Source organism: Muscardinus avellanarius (assembly GCF_963383645.1).
Source record: "Muscardinus avellanarius genome assembly, chromosome: 16".
Lineage (NCBI taxonomy): Eukaryota > Metazoa > Chordata > Mammalia > Rodentia > Gliridae > Muscardinus > Muscardinus avellanarius.
In genome coordinates, this window is record NC_137802.1 from 33189410 (window position 1) to 33213454 (window position 24045).

At 42.0% G+C, this 24045-nt stretch overlaps 1 protein-coding gene across 2 annotated transcripts in view; it reads right to left on the reverse strand.

Moving 5' to 3' along the window:
* AATF (apoptosis antagonizing transcription factor) overlaps positions 1 to 24045 on the reverse strand; it is a gene marked incomplete at its 5' end in the record, with an annotated part of 124430 nt that overhangs the window by 42608 nt on the left and 57777 nt on the right. For both annotated transcript variants that reach the window (XM_080712601.1, XM_080712600.1), the window contains one exon: positions 1867 to 1934. In XM_080712601.1, coding sequence (XP_080568727.1) covers positions 1867 to 1934 — 68 coding nt within the window. The remainder of the gene's footprint in view (positions 1 to 1866; positions 1935 to 24045) is intronic.

A 24045-nucleotide genomic window follows, 5' to 3' on the forward strand; every position in this document is an offset into this window, starting at 1 on the left:
TTCATTTCATCTGTAAATATTTCAGCATGTGTTGATAAAAAGACAAGGACTCTCTCCTAATATAAAATTAATATCATTATCCTACCTAAAAACAAAAATTTAACAGTAATTCTTCACTATCAAATATTCATTCAAAGTCACGCGTGGTGGCGCACAGTTGTAATCTCAGCACTTGGGAGGCTGAGACGGGAGGATCGCGCAGGTTAGAAGCCAGCCTCAGCTACTTAGTAAGGCTCTCAGTAACTTAGTGAGACCCTGTTTCCAAATAAAATATAAAATAGGTCTGGGAGTGTAGCCTGGAGGTAGAAGGCCCCTGGGTTCCATCCCTAGTAAAAAAAAAAAAAAAAAAAAGGGCTGGGGCTATAGCTCAGAGGTAGAATGCACGTGGGTCATCAATCCTCAGTACCACCAAAAAGAAAAAAAAAATTCATTCAATCTTCAAATTCCCCATATTATCTCAATTTTATAGTTGGTTTGTCTGGATCAGGATTCAAAAGAGATTGATTAGTCTGTAGTCATTTTAGATAAAAAAATTAATTTTTCAAATAAGGGATACTGGGCTAAGAAAATCTTCACAAACTGCTCAAGGGAACAAATGTGGGGGTGGGGAGCAAGGCACAGCAACAGCCGCTAGTCATCTTACCTGATTCATATAACGAAAACTCAACATCAGGGGAAAAAAAAATCTGGGGAAATCCAATTACTGTAATCTTAATATAATCTTAATTACCATAATCTATTTTATTGTAAAGTCAGATAAACGTAGAATATAATCATCACTTAAATGCAATTTGCTCCATCACATTAAATTTATGGTGAACAGCCCTCTATAATATTCTGGGATGCACAAAATATCAACAACATCCTACCCTAAATTTCAAATAATATTCTACTCAAATAAAATTATTTCATCAACACAAATTTTTCATTGCTTTCTCAAAATGCTGCTCTGCCCAGAATCCCACTCTGCCACTTGCAGCTTTTGTTTCCTTTCATGCTTTTGCAGATTATGGCTCATGGCTATTTAAATGTACACCATTCATTAGGTAGCGCTCTAAATGCCCTTTTTATTTTCCAACCACAGGATGAAATTCCACACAAGAGCCTTCCTTCACTACTTTACATTCTGCCCTGACATCTGGGTAATGCTGTCACGTTCCATTCCTAATTGTACTGAAGCTTTTACTGAAGGGGTGGAGGTCTAAATTAGGGCTGACTAACAAAGCAGGTTCGACTCTGAGCAAGGAACCTGTTGTGCACAGTGCCACATTCTGACAGCTGAGAGCACGTGTTGGGTAGCTGCTTTTTATCCACTGGTCAGCAGATTGATATAGATACAATTACAACCCAAACCTGAGAGCCAAGAGCATAAGAAAGACTTTAACATACAAATCTTAAAACAAACACAGAGGTGTTTCATATTCTCTTTAAAAATTGAGCCAGGCGTGGTGGTGCACACTTGTAATCCCAACACTTGGGAGGCTGAGTCTGGAGGATTGTGGTTCACGGACAGCCTTCGGCTACTTAGCGAGGCCCTTTGCAACTCAGTGAGACATTAAAAAAAAAAAAAAGACTAAAAAGTAGGGCTGGGGGTGTAGCTTGGAGGTAGTTGGGTTCCATCCCCAGTACCAAAAATAAATAAATAAATAAACAAATAAATAAATAAATAAATTGTACAGAAGGCAATGCAGGATAAACAATTAGTCACTTTGTCTTTCTAGCTCTTATCATCTTGCTTAACTTTGGTCATTACTACAGGACCATTGCTGCTTTGGAGTCAGAATTAAGGGGACGCGAGAATAAGGGGGGATGGGAGGGGCTGTTACACAGGGTGCTTGCATAAGTAGAAAACCATATCTATGTTACCTTCCCATGGCCACCTGATCATTGGGATCCAAGGAGCTGGTCTTCCGTTCTATAAGTTCCCGAAGAAGCTAGGGGGAGAAGGAAAACAACTATTTATCATCTCCTAGCATCAGCTGGTTTTAAAAGGGCATAGAAGGAATTCTGAATGGCACAGTGGCAGCCCTAAAACTACAATCAATAAGGGACAACCCCGCAGCAAGAGCAGGACTGAGTTCTCATTAACCCTTTCGTGTCTATACATCTTTAAAGGTGGCTCTAACAATAGCTGAGAACAGAAGTCCACTTGGGAGACTTACTGTACTGCGGTTCATTTCAAATGGATCAATGAGTGCGCAACGTTCCCTGCATTGTTTTTTGTTGGCACTGGGGTTCCTGGAAGCCCTTCTACCTCCGGGCTACACTCCCAGACCTATTTTTACATTGTTATTTGGAAACAGGGTCTCCTAAGCCAGCTCGCGAGTCTGGCTTCGAACCTGCGCGATCCTCTTGTCTCTACCTCCCAAGCTGTGGTGGGGGTGGGGATTACAAGCGTGCGCCACCACGCCCGGCTCCCTGCAGTGTTTTTATGATTAGCTTTGTCCACCCCATTGATATCAACAAGAATCTTTAAAAGGTCAGGTGGGAAGGGTGGTGAGGCAAAAAGGAAAATGCACTGGCTTCCCACCTAGTGGTTAGCTTGTGAACTGTAACCTCTGCAGTGAGGAAGATAAGATCTTCAGGTGAAGCTTGACTGTGTACTTCACCCCCTTGCTTTCCATAGCTGCGGCTGGACCATGCTGGCTTTCAAGTGACTTAACCAGCAATGACATGGCCACAAAATATGAAAAAGGAACCAAAAGAAAGCCATATGCTACACTGCAAGTAGCAGAGAGTCAGTCTTCCATCCTGCACAATTAGCTCCAAAGGAACTCTGAACTACTTTCCTACTCTCCTCTTAATCCTGAGTACTCCACTACATCCAATCCAAGTCTGAGTCTACAACTTTACACACACTTACAAATCTGCAAGGGATCTTACTAGGTGAGTAGCAACAAATTTTGTTTGTTTATTCATTTATTTATTTGGGGAGCTAGGGATTGAACTCAGGGGCATTCTACCTTCGAGCTACAACCCCAGCCCTATTTTTGTATTCTTTATTTTGAAACAGAGTCTCACTAAGTTGCAATGGGCCTCACTAAGGAGCTGAGGCTGTCTGGGAACTGCGATCCTCCTGTCTAAGCCTCCCAAGCCACCATGCCCGGCTCTTTAAATTTTTATTTTGAAACAAGGTCTCACTAAGTTGTGGAATGCTCACTACATAGTTGAGGCTGGCTGCGAACCTGTGATCCTCTTGTCTCAGCCTCCCAAATACTGGGATTACAAGTGTGTGCTACCATGCCTGGCAGAAGCAACAAGTTTTTTTTTTTTTTGTTTGTTTGTTTTTTTTGGTGGTACTGGGGGTGGAGCCTAGGGGCTTTCTATCTCCGGGCTATACTCCCAGACACATTTTATATTTTATTTGGAAACAGGGTCTCACTAAGTTGCTGAGAGCCTCACTAAGTAACTGAGGCTGGCTTCAAACCTGCGCGATCCTCCTGCGTGATCCTCCTGTCTCAGCCTCCCAAGCGCAACAAACAAAAAATATATATGTTTTTGGTGGTGCTGGGGGTGGAACCCAGGGGCTTTTCTACCTCTGGGATATACTCCCAGACCTACATTTATACTTTATTTGGAAAAAGGATCTCACTAAGTAGCTGAGGCTGGCTTTGAACCTGTGCGATCCTCCTGTCTCAGCCTCCCAAGTGCTGGGATTACAATCATGCGCCACCACGCCCAGCTAGAAGCAACAAATTTTAAAATTAAGCCGGGTGCTTGTAATCCCCGCGCTTGGGAGGCTGAGACAGGAGGATCGCACAGGTTCAAACCCAGCCTCAGCTACTTAGTGAGGCTCTCAGCAACTTAGTGAGACCCTGTTTCCAAATAAAATATAAAAAAGGTCTGGGAGTATAGCCCGGAGGTAGAAAGCCTCTGGGTTCCACCCCCAGTACCACAAAAATAAATAAATAAATAAATAAATAAATAAATAAATAAAGTTAAACATTAGGAGAGAAAAATTTTAGGGAGGGTGTGGTAGTACAGGCCTGTAATACTGGCACTTGGGAGGCTGAGACAGGAGGATCATAGGTTCGAGGTCAGTGTGCAGTAACTTAGATCGTGTTTCCAAGCAAAACATAAAACAGGGCTGGGAGTATAGCTCAGAAGTAGAATGCCCTGGGTTCAATACAGTACCACACACATACACACAAAAGGAGGAAAATTTTAAGTTACAAAAATGAATCTAGAAATCATCTCTCCTATATCAAAATATATGCAGAGAAATAACAGATTAAATGTCTAAAAATCTGAAAGAATTGTAAGGTAGGACACTCAAATAAACTACTACTCTGCTAATTATTCATCAAATATGGATATGACTTTGAAACTTATTTCTTCACAAAAATAGGCAATTATTTTGTAACCAAGGTAGGTGGCAATATAGATTTTTCACCATGCTAAACAGATAAAGCCTGTGCGAGGATGGAGGAGAAATAAACTCCCATGAAAGTAGTTTACTTTCTACATTCATTTGTTTTTGTGAGGAGGCACTGGAATAAGTACAATAAATTTATAAAAATATTCACTTCCCTAAGATGAATCTTTACTGCAAAAGGGAAAAGAACATCTCTATCACAATTAAAAAACCTCCCATGACGTGTTTTCATTTGCCTATTTTGGACATTATTACCACAGCAATTATGTGTAGAAATGTGTGGACCAGAGGCCACTGGTTTATTATCACTAGAAAACAGCAAGCTATTTCTCTACCCTGTTTATCTGATTGATTCCCAACATCTTCCTGGCAGCCAATCTATCAGTTTATCTCTCCTACTTCATCACAGTCACCTCTGGCAGCTAAACACAAGATCCAAACCAGCGTTACACAGACATACGACACAGTAAACCTGCGTAACCTGCTGCTGTGTAACAGCTGCCCCGAAGGCTGAGCAAAAATGGGCTTTTGCTTCCTAGTCAATATTCTGTGAAAAGTAAGGCTGGGGAATGTGCTGGGGGCAAGGTGGGGGCTAATAATAATAAAAAGCAGAGAAAAAAAAAAAGGGAAGAAAATAGAAAGTGGCCGCATTTCATTGCCCTCACCTTGATACAGCCACACAAGAGATTACAACCACCATTCCTGGCTTTGCTAATCGTCCTGATCCCCTGAGGCCGGGGCGGCCATGGCCACTGCGGGGCAAGTGCCTAGGGAAGGAAGGCTACCCAAGTGCCACAGGGGTGGTCTCACCTAAAAACGAGCCCACGTACCCTGATGAAGGCTGGAAATTAGATCTGCACAACTGTAGTGGATCCATTACACTTGTGGTCTCCTCAAATCAGACACCAAGCATGTACTCTCAAGCACTCTGTACTATACATATTCTGGGCTGCATGTTCACTACCCAAGTACTTTTTAGTCATTCATGAGAAGATGTCTATCTGACTAAATCTAATTTACTTAGTCTAACATTTCAGAAGATTCTGTTGTGTTCAAGGTAGGAATAAGAAAGCAGAAAACAACAATAACAACAAAGTAAACTATTTCCATTTCTCACAGCTAACATTATCACTGCATTTAAGTTTAATTAGGAAAGCTACTTTCTTTTTTTTTTTTTTTTTTTTTTGGTGCTGGAAACCCTTCTACCTCTGGGCTACACTCCCAGACCTATTTTTATACTTTTTTAAATTTGAAAGCAGGGTCTCTTAAGCCAGCACGGCTGGCTTCGAACCTGCGTGATCCTTCTGTCTCCACCTCCCAAGCGCGGGGATTACAAGCATGCGCCACCACGTCCAGCAGGAAAGCTACTTTCAAAAAGGCTGAAAATGGAGCCAGCCATGGTGAGGCACACCGGTTCAAAGCCAACCTCAGCTACTTCATGAGGCTCTCAGCAACTTAGTGAGACCCTGTTTCCAAATAAAATATAAAATAGGTCTGGGAGTGTATCCTGGAGGTAGAAAGCCCCTGGGTTCCATCCGCAACACCACACAGGGTTGAAAATGGTTCATGTCTGTAATCCCAATACGTGAGAGGATGAGACAGAGGATTACAGGCTTGAAGCCAGCTTTAGCAACTTTGTGAAACTCTCAGCAACTTAGTAAAAACCCTGTTTCAAACTAAAAACATAAAAAGGGTTAGGGGAGGTGGAATACCTCTGGGTTCTATCCTCAGTATGAAAGAAAGAGAGGACGGGAAGGGGGGAAGGGCAGGATAAGTTTTTTTTTAAGCATTTGGTTTTATGGGTAATAGTGCTTGGCTTTCTGTTTTTGTGACCCGGTGTTACTGAGTCCCACTTTTCAGGATGACATGGTCCACAGCTTGAAAAGAAAAACTCTGGGCAAGCCTCTCTAATTTAGTTGGCCTAGCTTCCTCAGTACACGGAGAGCTGGTGCAGCTCCTCACACATCTGTTCCTGCCCCTCTCTCACTGGGATACAAAGTCAACTCAGCAAACTGGGATCTACTCTTCCTTCTGTTTCCTCTCTCCCACAAGAATTCTATTTTCTCTGTCTCCTGTGCTTTACTACCATTTTTTTCCCCTCAACAACCTAGTCTTTCAAATTATCCAAAAGAAGTCATTTGCAATTTTATATATCATATCTACAGTACACAAAAACAAATCTGCAATAGTATAATATCCAAGAGTTGGGAAGGAGCTACTATACAGCTTGTACTGTAAAGGCAGCATAAAATGACCTACTCCCAACCAGGTGCAGTGGCGCACACTTGGGATCCCAGCACTTGGGAGGCTGAGACTGGAGGATGGCATGTTTGTGGCCAGCCTCAAGATAAAGAATAAAAAATAGGGCTGGGGATGTAGCTTGGAGGTAGAATGCCCCTGGGTTCAATCTCCGGTAAACAAAACAAAATAAAACCCCACTCCCTGTAGGTAAGTGTCTCCTTTCCACATTGCCCCTTCACTAGTCTATCAACTTTATCACCTAATATGTCTATTTCCATTATTCTACACAAACAAGCTATTCTAAGGTGTCAAGATCTCTATGCCTAACAGGCTGTCACTACATACACTATTAGACTTCTTGAAGCAGCAAGCAGCATTAGACATTCTTGCCTTCCTGAAGCACTATTTTCTTGGCAGCCCTGGGGCATCCCTCTGGCTTACTCCATATTCAGCCAGCTCCTCTACTCAGCCATTAACCATGTGCCAACATTCTGTGTGTGAGGAGGTCCTGGGGATTGAATACAGGGGCATTCTACCTCTGAGCTACACCCCCAGCCCTACTTTGTTTTTTATTTTTAAACAGTCTCACTAGGTTGGTAAGAGCCTCACCACTTGTTGAGCCTGTCCTCACACCTGCGATCCCTCCTGCCTCAGCCTCCCAAGTACTGAGACCTGCCTGAAGACCTGGTTCCAAGCTTGCTTTTCTCCTCATCCAGACACCTTCCCCATGAGTGCCCTTCTACTCAAGGCTTTAGTGACCTGAGGAGCCATCCTAGAATGCCCCTCTCATTATATCTAGTAACTCATCTAGCTCTAAGTCTGATACTCATGAGACTGCCTGTCTCTCTCCACCCTAGCACACGTCCCCCTCACCATTCCCTGTTCACTGAGGGCACTGGGACAGCACACATGCTCGCCTGAGTCAGTGCCCTCACATTTGCTCTTGTCCCTCCTCTGTTCTGCTTTCAACTGAAGCTGGACTACCATTTCCAAGGACAAATGTGTCGGGACAACCACCTGGCCTCTTATCTACCTATCCACTCTGGCCTACGTTTCCAGGCTTATGCCCTAGTCCCCCCGGCTTCTTTCTGTACTTGAAAAGCCCCATGCTCACTCCCACCATGGAGCCCTTTTGAACATGCACTACCTGGCAGAGGCTTCCCAAAACAACCTGCTTAGGTCCCCCTACTCCAAACTCATTGGTTCTCAGCTTCATCTTCACTTCCCCAGGGACCATTTTCTTTTTTCTTTTTCTTTTTTTTTCTTTCTATCTTTCTTTCTTTCTTTTTTTTTTTTTTGGTGGTACTGGGGTTCTGGGAAGCCCTTCTACCTCCAGGCTACACTCCCAGACCTCCCAGGGACCATTTTTTTCTTTTTTGGTAGTACTGGGGGTGGAACCCAGAGGCTTTCTACCTCCGGGCTATACTCCCAGACCTTTTTTATATTTTATTTGGAAACAGGGTCTCACTAAGTTGCTGAGAGCCTCACTAAGTAGCTGAGGCTGGCTTCGAATCCGTGTGATCCTCCTGTCTCAACCTCCCAAGCGCGGGGATTACAAGCGTGCGCCACCACGCCCGGCTCCAGGGACCATTTTTAACCACACCCCCCACACACATACATACACTGTCCTTGTTGTACTTAATTTACATTTTATTAGTGCATTATCTGATTAGTGCCTCTTTTTTTGGAGGGTACTGGGGATTGAACTCAGGGGTGCTCTACCACTGAGGCACACCCCACCCCTTTATTTTTTATTTTGAGATAGAGTCTAAGTTACCACGAGTGGGCCTCAAATCAGTGTTCCTCCTATTTCAGTCTCCAAAGTAATAGAATTTTATAGGCATGTACCACCCGGCCAGCAGGTTAGTGTCTATTTCCTCTAGGAGTTGACTATACACTCAACAGAGAACAAAGACTACTGATCATGCTCACTATCTATCCCTGGCCCTGGCCCACTTGAGGAGTTCAACAAACTACAGAGGGGGGAAAGTTGCTTCTGGGAAAATGCCAACTTCTAGTTTACTTTATCATTCACACACCTCCTTATTTATTTATTTATTTATTTATTTATTTATTTACTTATTTATTTATTTTGGTGGTGCTGGTGGTACTGGGGATTGAACCCAGAGGTTGTCTGCCTCTGAGTTATACCACCAGCTCCTATTTTATTTTAGTTTTTTTGAAACAGGATCTTGCTAGGTTGTTGAAAGTCTCACTAAGTTGCTGAGGCTGGTCTCCTGTCTCAGCTTCCCTCATACTAAGATTACAGGTATGTACCACCACACCTGGCCTTTTCAGTGTATTTAACAAAAGAAACCACATTATATAATCTTTCATTCTAATCCAGAGTTCCATTATCTGCTCAGGCAACTGAGGAACTCATCTCTTTTTTTCCAATTCTTTTGGACGAGTTTTTGTCATTGCTATTATCAACAATATCTCTTTCTCAAACAATGCTTTCTTTTTCACATGTCCTATTTATATAGGATGACCAATTTAACAAAGTGGATGAGAATGACCTCCCTTTTTTCTTTATCCCAAGAGTACCTAAATGAAAAACAAAAATAGAAAAAATTTAGTCCAAATAAATTAAAATATTCCCTTTTTTTTTTGGTGGTGGTACTGGGGTTCCTGGAAATCCTTCTACCTCCAGGCTACACTCCCAAACCTATTTATTTATTTATTTATTTATTTATTTATTTATTTATTTATTTATGTGGTACTGGGGGTAGAACTTCTACCTTTGGGCCATACTCCCAGACCTATTTTATATTTTATTTGGAAACAGGGTCTCACTAAGTTGCTGAAAGCCTTGCTAAGTAGCTGAGGCTGGCTTCGAACCACACGATCCTCCTGTCTCAGCCTCCCAAGCACGGGGATTACAAGCGTGTGCCACCACACCCGGCCAGACCTATTTTTTAAAATATTTTTTAATTTTGAAACAGGGTCTCCTAAACCAGTGCGATCCTCCTGTCTCCGCCTCCCAAGCGCAGGGATTACAAGCGTGCGCCACCACGCCCGGCCTCCCATTCTTGTATTCTTAAGATAATAGAGATCTTTGCTATCTCTTGGGTCTCATTCTCTAAAGGAAAAGCTGGTTCTTCACAGGAAGAAAAAAAAAGAGGTTTAGATCTTTGGTGCTTCCTCATACCCAACACTCTGACCCTTACTGCAATCTCTAAGTCAGACATTTTACTTCAAGAAAGGTGTCTCAACATCTTTGCAGTAAGAGCTGAAGTAACCGTGCTTCAGTGTTTGCCATCTGTACCTTTTATCTAGGAAACAGGCTGCTCAAATCCTGTTTCAGATTCACCTCACACTTTCTCAGACCTAGTGCTTCTCAGTAAAACTCTGGCATATGTGACCCCATGCTAAACAGTCCCGTGTAACTGGACCCACCACGCCTGACATATCTGGGTTTTGAATCCAGCTCTGCCCCTTCCTAACTATGCAATTTTAGACAAGCTATCTGACTTCTTGGAGCCTCAGATTCCTCATCTATAATTGTACCTCATAAAGTTGCTTTGGGAATGAAGAAGATGACAAGAGTAAAGCACTTAGAAAAATGTAAGCATTCAACACATAAAAAATGTTAACATCTGCCGGGCGTGGTGGCGCACGCTTGTAATCCCCGCGCTTGGGAGGCAGAGACAGGAGGATCGCACAGGTTCAAAGCCAGCCGCGTGCGCTGGCTTAGGAGACCCTGTTTCCAAATAAAAATGTAAAAATAGGTCTGGGAGTGTAGCCCGGAGGTAGAAGGGCTTCCAGGAACCCCAGTATCACACACACAAAAAAAAGTTAACATCATATGACAATACTCATAATACCTAAACCCTAGTTGAAGCCAAAAATCCAATACCTTCCACAGTTAAGTCACCACAGCTATTAAAAATCAACAACATGTACAACAATTTAGTTTTCCTTTCTAAATGATTTCCAAAAGTAGGTAACAAATATGGTATGGAACGAAAGAACAGAATCAAAGGATAAAAATGTAAATGGTATAAAAAATTCACAAAAATGGCAACATTTGAGAGTTATTCTACTGGACTTTTCCAAGCTAACCACAGTAAGTTGGAGTAGAAGTGATCCTTCTTTCCCTTATTACTCTATTCTATATGGAGCAACTGTTCTCTTTTCATGACCCACAACTTCATCTACCATCCTCTAACTCAGGATCCCTTTGTTTAGAAAGGCTTTCCTTTGATGGGCGTGGTGCTGCACACTTATAATCCCCGCGGTTGGGAGGCTGATACAGGAGGATCGAGCAGGTTCGAAGCCACCCTAGGCTGGTTTAAGAGACCCTGTTTCCAAATAAAATATAAAATAGGTCTGGGAGTGTAGCCCAGAGGTAGAAGGCCCCTGGTTTCCATCCCCAGTATCACCAAAAAGGAAGAAAGGAAGAAAGGAAGAAAGAAAGAAAGAAAGAAAGAAGCTTTCCTTCCATCTCAGCCCAGATCAAATGCCATCTCCTCCTCTCTGGACCTTTTCTAACTCCCCCAAGCCATTAGTGATTGCTTTCTCTTTTGAATTCTTCCCTAGCTAAGCAGTCTGTTTACTTATGTTTCTGTTATCTCCTTTGCTTGGCATACGCTTCTTGAGGGCAGGGGATAGGTTTGACTCAAACTCTCAGTGCTGCACACCTGGAATGCCAGCTACTCAGGAGGGGGAAGGTGAAGGACTGCCAGCCTGGGCAATACAACAAGATCCCACTCAAAAGCTCAACCCCCAAGCCGGGCATGGTGGCGCACGCTTGTAATCCTTCCGCTTGGGAGGCTGAGACAGGAGGAAAAGCCCCTAGGTTCCACCCTCAGTACCACAAAAAGAAAAAAAAAAAAAAACTCACCCCATTCTACCCACTGCCGTGTATATAGTGATTATTCAATATTACAGAGTCCAGTTAGTTAAATAGTCTTCTAGAGCTTATGCACAGGTCTTATGAACAAGGATAAAAAGTATTCAACTTCTGCAAGGGTAAGCACAACATTCGTAAGAATAATAATATAAAAAACAATAGAAGGAAATCAGAATGAGTGAATAAAGTCTAAACAGTACCTTAATACTAAATTACAAATGACTGACCTTTGGTTACTAACATACAGAGAACGTATAGCTAGAGGCTACCACAGAACAAAGCAGCCAAAGTCTGCCTCTTTGCCCTGGGTCTTAAGGATTCATTTAGTTTTTCCATTTTTAAAAAAATTTTTGTGGTATTGGGGATTGAATCCAGGGACATTCTACCTCTGAGCTATGCCCCCAGCCCTACAAGTTTAATTTTTAATTTTGAAACAGTCTTGCTAAGTTGTTGAGGCTGGACAGAATCTGCCATCCTCTTTTCTCAACCTGTCAAGTACTGGGATTACAAGTGTGCGCCACCATGCCCAGCTAGTTTTCCTACTTTTTGATTCAGTATTGTATCACATGGCCACTCTGGAGCTAAAACTAAGGTCCATGATTTGGTGGGATAATAAATTAATTCATTAAATAAAGCAATGCTATTTTCTCAGCACAAATACTAAAACAGACAAGTAGTAAGCAGTCTGAATGCTAAAAAAAAACCTTATTTTTTTCAATTTCCTTTATCTTCTTACAAATAAAAGTAATCTTTTAAGAATTAAGTGGCTGTATTAAGCCACTCTTTCTAATCTGTACTAAAAGTAATAATGTACAGAGGGTGCGATTAAGATTTTCCAGCAGTCCCCATTTCAAATATTCTTAAGTTATCAGTCATAAATATCTATAAAAAAGATGAGAGAGGTATATCCTTTGAGCCATCACCTCAATTACTGGCTATTTTTAGATCTTCTTTGGCAATGTTTCTTCTTTCTCTGTCTTCTATTTTCCCTTCCTTCTTTCTTTCCTCCCTTCCTTCTTTTTCTTCCTTTCTGTCTGTCCGTCTTTCTTTTTCCCCTGTAGCACTGGGTATTGAACCCAGGAGCACTCTACCACTGAGCTATATCCCAACCCTTTTTATTGTTTACACTGAGACAGGGTCTCGCTCAGTTGCCCGGTCTGGTCTTCAATATATAATCCTCCCTCTTCCCTGGCGTCCTGAGTAGCCGAAACTTCAGGCATGCACCACCATGCCCAGCTAGAAATGTTTCTTTTAATGTCATGGTACAGAATATCATTGGTGGTAAATTAATAAATCAGTCATTCTGAACCAAAGAATTCACAAGTAAGAAACTGAAAAGGTAGTACTAACTTGTATTCTGTAATTATGTCCTTTAAGGATTAAAAGCCCAGCATTTTCCTGCTAGCATTCAGATGCCAATAATTCTTCAGGCCCACTGAGATCAATAGTCCATTGATCCTGACACTTTTTCAGCATTCCTCATCCTCTCCTCATGTGCTCACTCTCTCCTTACCAAGTATAAGAAATTCTATAGTCCCTCAGGGTAATTCCTCCTGATACACAGCCTCAACTCCCTAGGAGGCTGTCCCAGTCATAGAGATCATAATCCTTTGGGAATGGATGTGCCTGGGGATCCTGAATTTTTAGTAGTTTGTTTATTAGTACTGAGACTTGAACTTTTCTATGTCTGAACTACACCCTCAGCCCTATTTTTTAATTTTTATATTCCAACAGGGTCTCGCTAAGTTGCTGAGGCTGGCTTCAAACCTGCAATCCTCCTGTCTCAGCCTTCCAAGTACTAGAATTACAGGCATGCACCACCACACCGGCCCTTTTCAGAATTTTAGATAGGAAATACAGTGCATACACCATAAACATCCCAGCGGTGTTTGGGACAAAACCCCAACATCAATGTAATTTTCTCTATTGGATCATCTCCAGCAGCCTACAAATGACATCTCCTATCTTAAAACAAACTTTCCCAACAGCCTCTACTTCTCCCAGCTTGCTGCAGCATTTCTCTCTTCCATTCACAGCAGACCTCCTCAAGGGCTGTCTACAATCCCCGTTTCCAATGTGTCTCCTAGTCTGTCTCTCTTTTTCCTTGTTTCCCTTTTTTTGCAGTACTGGGGATGGAACCCAGAGACACTCTACCACTGACCTATATTCCCAGCCCCTTTTTTATTTTCATTTTGAAACAGTGTTTTCTAAGTTCCAGATGGCCTCAAATTTGCAGTCCCCCTGGCTTCATTCTGTCTCCTGAGTAACTGGGCTTCTTTTTGTGTGTGTGTGTGTGGTGCTAGGGATTAAATCTAAGGGCGTTCTACCTCCTCACTACATACCCACCCAGCTCTATTTTATTTTGAAACAGAGTCTCATTAGATTGTGAGGCCCTCTTTAAGTTGCTGGGGTTGGCTTTGCACCTGCGATCCTATCTCAGCCTCCTAAGTACTGGGATTACAGGTGTGTGCAGCCATGCCCAGCAGCTGGGCTGCACTGCTGATTAGTTTGCTGAGTTTTGCTTTTGCAGTGCTGGGGAATGAATCCATTCCTTTGCTTGTGCTACACAACTGCTCTACCATTTAGCAACATACCCATCCCTGAATTTCCCAAGAAATATCAGTCTGTAATTTCCTTTATATATAATGTTGTCGTCGAGTTTTCATCTTGCAGTGATCCTGGATCCTTCCTTCTTGTGACATCTCCCTTGCCTCACTGGTTGCTCATTCATTCATTCATTCATTCATTCATTCATTCATTTAATTTGTGGTACTGGGGTGAAACCCAGGGGCTTTTCTACCTCTGGGCTATACTCCCAGACCTATTTTATACTTTATTTGGAAACAGGGTCTCACTAAGTTGCTGAGAACCTCACTCAGTGGCTGAGGCTGGCTTTGAACCTGTGCAGTCCTCCTGTCTCAGCCTCCCAAGTGCTGGGATTACAAGCGTGCACCACCACGCTTGACCCTGGTTGCTCCTTTTAAGTTACCTTTGCTGATTCCTTCCCATCTCATCTACCTATAAGTATCTGAATAGCCCAAAACTCAAGATCCAAATATCTTCTCTTTTTTAAACTACCTTCATTCCCTGGATGATATCGTTCAGTCTCTGGCAATTAATACAACCTATATGCTAATGGATGTATACCTTTAGCTTAGAAATTTCCATGAACTCCAAAAAATCCATAGGAATTTGAGAGATATTATAAACTTAACTAATTTTTTTATACAAACAGCGCAAACATAAGTCCATGGGGTAAGTGGAAAGGGGAGTGCTTAATGTTATCAAAACTGGTTCTTGATTTCTCTTTCAAACTAGCAACTAGCATCACTATTTTACCCTATTTCAGAAAACAGCAACTTTATCCTTCCAATTACTTGGGCCAAACACCTTACAAGTCTTTTTTTTTTTCTCTTCTTTTTTTTTTTGGTGGTAATAGGGATTGAACCCAGGGGCATTCTACCTCTGAGATACATTCCAGCCCTATTTTAAATGTTTTATTTTGAAATAAGGTCTCACCAGGTTGATGAAAGTCCATTTGCTGAGGCTGTCCTCGAACCTACAATCCTCCTGTCTCAGCCACCCAAGTACTGGAATTATAATCATTCACCACCATGCCTGGCTTTTATTATTTTTATTTTTTTGTGGTACCAAGGATGGAACCCAGTGGCACTGTACCTCCAAGCTACACCCTCAGCCCTTTTTAGTCTTCTCATTTCTAAAATGGGGTCTCACTGTGTTGCAGAGGGCCTCACTAAGTAGCTAAGGCTGTCTGTGAACCGTGATCCCCTGGACTCAGGCTCCCGAATGATGGGATTGTAAGCATGCACCACCACGCCCGGCTGCCTGGCATTTAAAGTCTTCCTTGACTACTTTCTTTTTACATCCCACATACAAACCATCAGCAAATCTGGCCAGCTCAACCTTTTAACACATCACCAGAATGTAACCACTTCTTCCTCCAAAACTATCCTACAGCCACAACTGTCTCTCGCTTCCTGAGTACTCTCCTATTTGCCACCTAGCCTATCCTATTCTCTCATGTCTATTCACAACACAACCATCATAATGATTCCTTTAAAGCCGGGCATGGTGGCACAGGCTTATTTTGTTGTTGCTGTTATTTTTTATTTTTTGCGGTACTAGAGATGAAACCCAGGGGCATTGAACCTCTGAGCTACACCACAACCCTATTTTTCAGTCTGTTTACTTTTTTTTTTTTTTTTTGATGGTACTGGGGTTTCTGGAAGCCCTACTACCTCCGGGCTACACTCCCAGACCTGTTTTTTTTTTAAATATATTTTTATTTGGAAACAGGGTCTCTTAAGCCAGCATGTCTGGCTTCGAACCTGCGCAATCCTCCTGTCTCTGTCTCCCAAGCGCGGGGATTACAAGCGTGTGCCACCATGCCTGGCAGTCTGTTTACTTTTTGAAACAAGGCCTCAATGGGTTGCGAAGGGCCTTGCTAAGTAGCTGAGGCTATCCTTGAACCATGATCCTCAGGTCTCCACCTCCCTGGGATTACAAGTGTGTGCCACCATACCCAGCATGACACAGGCTTATAATCCCAGTATTTGGGAAGCTGAGACAGCAGGGTCATGGCCAGCCTCAGCTAATTAGTGAGGCCCTCCACAACTTAGTGAGACCCTGTTTCAAAATAAAGAATTAAAAAATAGGGCTGGGGATGTAACTCAGAGGAAGAATGCCCCTGGTTTCCATCCCCAGTACTGCAAGAAAAAAAAGATTGCTTTAAAACATTACTTCACTTGTACCTTGCATTAGTCCTCTGTTCAAACCCCTCATGCTTCCCTCCTCAGTCTCATCAAGGTTTTACAGTGGCCTACAAGGTCCCCTGAACCTGGCTCCCATTATCCCTGGGCTCCTCTCCTACCATTCTCTTTCTTCTCTCCTCCAGCCCAGCGACACTGGCCTCCGTGATGTTCCTAGAACATACTAGCATCTGCTCTGCCTCAGAGCCTTTGCCACCCCTCATCCCCAAAACTCCTCTCTCGGATACTTGAATTAGTCACTTCCTCTGGGCTCTGCTCAAATACTGCCTCATCCCCTGAGCATCTTATATAAAAACAGTAGCCTCTACTTCCCTGGTACTTGCTTTCATCATTTTCAGTTTTTTCATTCTTTACTGCACTTGTCAAACATATTCCCCTATCTCTAAGAGAGAATGAATATTCACAAGGGCAAGAAATCTTTTCTTCCAGCCTCTAATAGAACTCCAAGAGAACTTTCCCCGAGGATGCAATGCACCACATGTGTACTGTCCAGAACAGGAGCGGCCAACACGCGTGGCCTATGTAACACTTGGGATGTGGCTCATGTGATGATGTTACATGTCATTCTAAGCTGAGGATGGAGGCTCACGACTGTAATCCCAGTGTTAGGCCGAGACAGGGGGATCCCAGGTTCGAAACCAGCCTCACCAACTCTGTGAGACTCTCATTCAATAAAAAGGGGTGCTAGGGATATAGCTCAGAGCTAGAACACCCCCTGGTCCAATTCCTAGAGCCACACAAAAAGTTTTGTTTTAATTAATCAAAAATTTAAATGGCTATATGTGACTAGTAGCTTCTACATAGACATCACAGCCGAGAAAAGGAGGTTCTGGGTTTTTGTTGTTGTTTTGTTTTTGTTTTTTCTTTTGGCACTGGGGATGGAACCCAGGGGCATTCTACCACTGGGTCACACCCCCAACCCTATTTTTTATTATTTTTTATTTTATTTATTAATTATTATTATTATTATTATTATTATTATTATTATTATTATTATTTTATATATATATATTTTTTGCGGGTCTGGAGATGGAACCCAGAGGCCTTCAACCTTCGAGCTACACCCCCTGCCACATTTTTTATTCTTTATTTTGAAACCGGGTCTCACTGAGTTGCAGAGCCCTCACTAAGTAGCTGAGGCTGTCCGCGAACTGTGATCCTCCGGGTCTCAGCCTCCTGAATGCTGGGATTACAAGCGTGCGCCTCCACACCCGGCTTTTATTATTTTTTTTTAAAACAGGGTCTCACCGAGTTGCAAAGAGCCTCATTAAGTAGCTGAGGCTGTCAGCAGATCCTAGCTGTGAACCGACGATCCTCCTGTCTCAGCCTCCCAAGAACTGGGATTGCAAGTGTGCACCACCAAGCTAATGAAAATAAGATCACCCCAGTCCTTTTCTTTCTTTCTTTCTTTCTTTCTTTCTTTCTTTCTTTCTTTCTTTCTTTCTTTCTCTCTCTCTCTCTCTCTCTCTCTTTCTTTCTTTCTTTCTTTCTTTCTTTCTTTCTTTCTTTGGTGGTACTGGGGTTCCTAGAAACCTTTCTACCTCTGGGCTATACTCCCAGACCTTATATATATATATTTTTTTTTTTTTTTGGGGGGGGGGGGAGACAGGGTCTCTTAAGCCAGGAAGGCTGGCTTTGAATCTGTGTGATCCTCCTGTCTCTGCCTCCCAAGCGTGGGGATTACAAGCCTGAGCCACCACGCCCGGTTTTATTCTTTATTTTAAAACAGGGTCTCACTGAGTTGCAAAGAGCCTCATTAAGTAGCTGAGGCTGTCAGCAGATCCTCCTGTCTCAGCCTCCCAAATGCTGGGATAACAAGCATGTGTCACCACACTCGAAAATGAGATTCTTAATAAATATGTAGTAATTACTCAATATATGTCAAATAAATGAATAAAAAGAAAAAATAAATATGAAGACTTTTCAACTTTTTTGCTTTTGTTAGTACTAGGGATTGAACCCAGGGACATTCTACCTTCAAGCTGCAACACCCAGACCTATTTTTTTATTCTTTATTTTGAAACAGGGCCTAAGTAACTAAGGCCTCCTGTGATCTTCCTGCCTCGGCCTCCCAGTTACTGGGATTATAAAAATCCATCACCATGCTAGGTTTCTTTTTAACTTTTTTTTTTTTTTTTTGGTACTGGGGATGGAACTCAGGGGCATTCTATCTCCAAGCCACAACCCTAGCCCTATTTTTTATTCTTTTGAAATGGGGTATCACTGAGTTGCAAAGGGCCTCACTAAGTAGCTGAGGCTATCCACGAATTGCGATCCTCCCGTCTCAGCCTCCCAAATGCAGGGATTACAATCATGAGCCACCACGCCCGGTTTTCTTTTAACTTGTTATCATAAAAATTTTCAAACATACATAAAAGTAAGTAATAACAAAATGAACTCTCCAACATGAAGGCTCTTCTAAACTAAATAAGCTTCAGATGATATTAGCAAGCTGGATATGGTGGACTTCCATCAGTCTAGCAAGACTCTGTTTCTAATACAGCCTCTGGCATAATAAAAGTTAAAGTAATGAGCCGGGCGTGGTGGCGCACGCTTGTAATCCCAGCATTCCCACTTGGGAGACTGAGACTGGAGGATCATAGTTCGCGGACAGCCTCAGCTACTTAGTGAGGCCCTCTGCAACTCAGTGAGACCCAGTTTCAAAATAAAGAATAAAAAATAGGGCAGAGGTATAGATCGGAGGTTGAATGCCCCTGGGTTCCATCCCCAGACCCGAAAAAAAAAAAAAAGTTAACTTACTGAAGTTCATAACTGAGCAAAACTGAAACCTGTGAATTGTCAGAGTGCAGAGACCTCCCATTTCCTAAAGTCATATATCTGAGAATATTTTCAATTGGATTTTCAAACTTGTCCAATCAAACACCAGCATCCTGCACTAGGAAAAAAAGAAAATCAAACTAGAAGCAACAACACATACGTTTCATTGTCCTAACTCACTACGTGGGGTGATCTGACCTAGTCATGCACTTCCTCTAGACGCCAGTCCTCACTTTTTGAAAGAATTTGGATTTGATGGAATACAGAGATGCTAACCAACTTGAAAACAATTATATTCTACTCTAGATCCACAATACACATATATTTTTTTTTTTTTTTTGGCAGTACTGGGGGTGGAACCCAAGGGCATTCTACCTCTGAGCTACACCCCTTTATTTTCAAACAAGGTCTCACTAAGTTGCTGAGGGCATCACTAAATAGCTGAGGCTGTCTGCAAACCTGGATCCTCCTGTCTCAGCTTCCCAAGTACTGGGATTACAAGTGTGAGCCACCACGCACGGCTTACACATACATTTTTGAAGATGCTTCTTAACTTGCCATTTCTTTGCTAAATCATTTTATCTGAGTTATTTTGAAAAAATAATACATTAAATATAATTAAATACTAACATATCACAACTATTTTAGTGAAGAGGTAGTGTTCCCTATTTTTTGAGGAATGCCAAATTCTTCACTTTGGGCTACTAAAATACTGCTGGAATCCTGTGTTTAATTTATACCCAGCCAGCTGATACTAGGCTTATTAGCACACACACAAAAAGGCAATTCTGGCCACATATTTTCCTAGTAAACTCCCTGGGTACCACGTGTATTCTAAAAAGTTTCTTCAGCCAGGCGTGGTGGCGTAGGCATTCCGGAGGCTGAGACAGGAGGATCATGGTTCGTGGACAGCTTCAATTACTACGTAGGCCCTCTGCAACTCAGTTAGACCCTGTTTCAAATGTTAAAAAATAGGGTTAGGGGTGTAGCTAGGAGGTAGACTTCCATACCCAGTACCAGAAAAAAAAAAGTTTCTTCAACAGGTGTAAGCCAACTCTTATCTCTTGGCCAGCTAGACCTATAACATGTGCTATTTGAGCCTTTGTTTTGAGGTAGTGCTTCTGTTTAAATGAAGTAGTGGTACTAAGGTAATGATCTGATGCCTCCCCATGGCCCCAGTACTGGGGTCAAAGCCAAAGCCTCAAACATACTACACAAGGATCACTACTGAGCCTTACTCCCTACCCCCAGTTCTAATGCTTAAATCAAGACACTGAAAGAAATGAGAGCCTGCCACATGTACTTTCCCTTGCTGCTATTTGATGAAACTTCCAAGCCTTGCATTTAAAATGTAGCTTTTGTCCTGTTCTGTGCAGTCTCCACAACAGTGAACTCAAGCTAGCAATCAAATGCCAATACTGATATCATATTTGGGTCTCAACACTGACAGGTATGTAACAGCAGCATTATAACTAGAAAGTCTTTAAAAGAGAGAGCACAGAAACTACCATGTATCTCAAAGTTCTTGCATATGGCACACAAAATAATCTTGTAGTTATTAAAATTAGAGTTTAATTGGACATTGGAATTTATTTTGGGATTTTTAAAGCATCATTACTGTGCCTCAAGAAACCTGATTAATTTCCCTACTGTATCTTCAGCCGTGATTTAAATTTCAAGTTTTTGTACTTCATACAGATACCCACTCTAAACTCACCACAAGCCTATGTGCAGTGAATTTCATCCTTTTTTGGGGGTCTGTGTGTAAGCACGCGCGTGTGCATTACTTGGAATTGAAACAAGCAGTATTCTACCTTCGAGCTACAGCCCTAGACTAATTGTATTTTTTATTAGGAAACATAGTCTCACTAGGTTGCTGATAACCTCACTAAATTGCTAAGGCTGTTTCTGAACCTGCAATCCTCCTGTTTCAGCTTCCCAAGTACTGGAATTATAAGTGTGTACCATGCCTTGCAAATTTCATATAATCTTTTTTTTTTATGGGCCTGGGGATGGAACCCAGAGGCATTCTACCTCCGAGCTACACCCTATTTTTTTATTCTTTAATTTGAAACAGGGCCTAAGTTGCAGAGGGCCTAAGTAGCTGAGGCTGTCTGCAAACTGCAATCCTCCGGTTTCCGCCTCCCAAATGCTGGGATTTTAAGTGTGGGCCAATTTTTTTTTCTTTTTCTTTTTATCTTTTTTGCAGTACTGGGGATGGGACCCAGGGGCATTCTACCTCTGAACTATATCCCCAGCCCTATTTTTTATTCTTTTTTTTTTTTTTTGGTGGTACTGGGGTTCCTGGAAACCCTTCTACATCTGGGCTATAATCCCAGACCTATTTTTTCACTTTCCTTATTTGGAAACAGGGTCTCTAAGCCAGCACAGCTGGCTTCGAACCTGCGTAATCCTCCTGTCTCTGCCTCCCAAGTGCGGGGATTACAAGCATGTGCCACCACGCCCAGCTTTATTCTTTATTTTGAAACAGGGTCTCACTGAGTTGCTAAGGGTCTCACTAAGTAGCTGAGGCTGTCCTCGAACCACGATCCTCCTGTTTCAGCCTCCCAAATGCTGGGATTACAAGCATGCACCACCATGCCCGATTGTGTGCGCTGATTTTTAAGAAACATAATCAAGATCTCAAGTAACATCATCATCTTAAAGTAAAATTTAAAATAAAGATGGCTCATAACAAAAGGCATCTCTTTTCCATGAACTCATTAGCAAGAGAAGATTCAAATCAAACTTTAAGACATATTATTAACCATCATCTGACCACTGGAAAGATACAGGCCAACAGGAAGAATATCCTTTTGCCATTAACTTCAGGGTTGGCTCAAGACAACTCTATGCACACTAAAATCTAAATGCATGCGATTAAAGCCACTGTATCAACTGTCCGTATTAATCACTCACCAATTTAATTAAAGAAAACCGTCTTGTCAGACAGCCTGCCTCTTCTCTCTTTCTCAGCACTATCGACTTTTAATAGTTCACCAAATTAGTAATTACTTGTTTATGGCATTATCAAATGTCTTGGATACAGAAGTCCAGCATGTGGCAAGGTCAGTTATAGACATGTACTGATGACAAATGGAAGAAATTTAACCCATGAAACCAGTCATTGAAAGAGCAAAACCTATTATGCCTTTTTCTAGATGTTCCTGGCTAGATTCAAAGTGACAGGACAAACCACATCAAAACGACACCGAGCTAGAAGTAACATTCAAAATCGTAATGAACCCTTAGAAGCCCAGGCATTGATCTCTCAACAGCAGAGCTCAGTCAGTCCTTTCAGCACAAAATACCTCATGAGTAATAAGAAACTAGTTCAAGGTCTGAGATATGAAAATAATAAAATCAGTTAAGTTATAAAGCTTACTGCTAAGTATAGTCATATCATAATATGGAGATCTTATAAGGATTAAATAAAGATGTATGTCAAATACCTAACTACAAGCCGGGCGTGGTGGTGCAGACTTGTAATCCCTGCGCTTGGGAGGCTGAGACAGGAGGATCGCGCAGGTTCGAAGCCAGCCTCAGCTACTTAGTGAGGCTCTCAGCAACCTAGTGAGACCCTGTTTCCAAAATAAAATATAAATGGGCCTGGGAGTATAGCCCAGAGGTAGAAAGCCTCTGGGTTCCACCCCCAGTACCACCCAAAAAAAACAACAACAAAAAAAAAAAAAAAACCTAACTACTGCCAGATGTGGTGGTGCTCACCTGTAATCCCAGTACTTGGGAGGCTGAGACAGGAGGATCACAGGTTGGAAGCCAGTCTCAGCAACTCAGCAAGGCTCTTTCAAAATAAAAGACAAAGCCAGGCGTGGTGGCGCACGCTTGTAATCCCAGCTTTTGGGAGGCTGAGACCGGAGGACTGCAGATCGTGGACAGCCTCAGCTACTTAGTGAGAGCCTGTTTCAAAATAAATAATAAAAATAGGGCAGGGGCTGTTGCTCGGAGGTCAAATGCCCCTGGGTTCCATCCCCAGACCTGCAAAATAAAAAAATAAATAAAATAAAAGATAAAATAGGACTGGGGAGTGTGGCTCAGAAACAAAACACCTTTGCCTTTGGGTTCAATCCCCAATATCACAAAAACAAACAAAAAACAACTTAGTCCAGGAGCTGGTGCATAACTAGTGTAGTCCTCAGTTAATGCTGGCTCATCCCCAATGAGCCCAGGAGCACTCTACCTCCAGTGACACTTGTTTGGAAACAGAGTCTCGGCCTTGAACATGTGATCCTCCTGTCTCAGCCTCTCAGGGGTCATTCCTACAGTTGCCAGTACTTTAAGAACTCAGGCTCATCAAGTCAAAGATCATCTGATACTTTAAAAAAGCAAAAGAAAAACCTTAAATGGTGATACAGACAACACATCATAAAAAGACTTGATGTTATAAAGTAGGAGAAAGGGTCGTGAAAATGAAAAACAGGTACTGAAAAACATTTCTGAATGGCTCATCCCTCGTGGTCATTTACAACCTTCGTGTTTTGTGAAATTCTCTTCAGGGATGCACTTCAACGAGAAATAGGCCAAATGCAAACTAATTCCATTTGAGAGTAAAACCTTACAACACTCTTCCACAGCAGGTGAACAGTTCCTCTCATAAAACCTTCATCACTGGCTATGCTTCAAGCTTCTAGCAATTCTAGTTTCCAAACAAACCACTGACAAAACTATATAAGGCTAATTTTTTCATTAGAATTAAGTAATAAGAGTTCAATAAATCATTCACCTTCTAAAGAAAAAAAAATTTCTAACAACATATTTCTTCCAGTTCTAAGAAAATGAAGCTTATTTATTTATAAACTGAAACGTGTAATACTATACTGAGATCTTTTTATGACTCAAGAATGAAATATTTAAGAAATAAGGTATATAGAAAAAACAAGATTTGGCCTGAGTAGTCTGGAGATCAAGTAGCAGTGTTGCTATTTGCTATATGACTTTCAGGAAGTGACTTAACTTCACAGGACTGTTTCCTATAATGATCTTTTCAA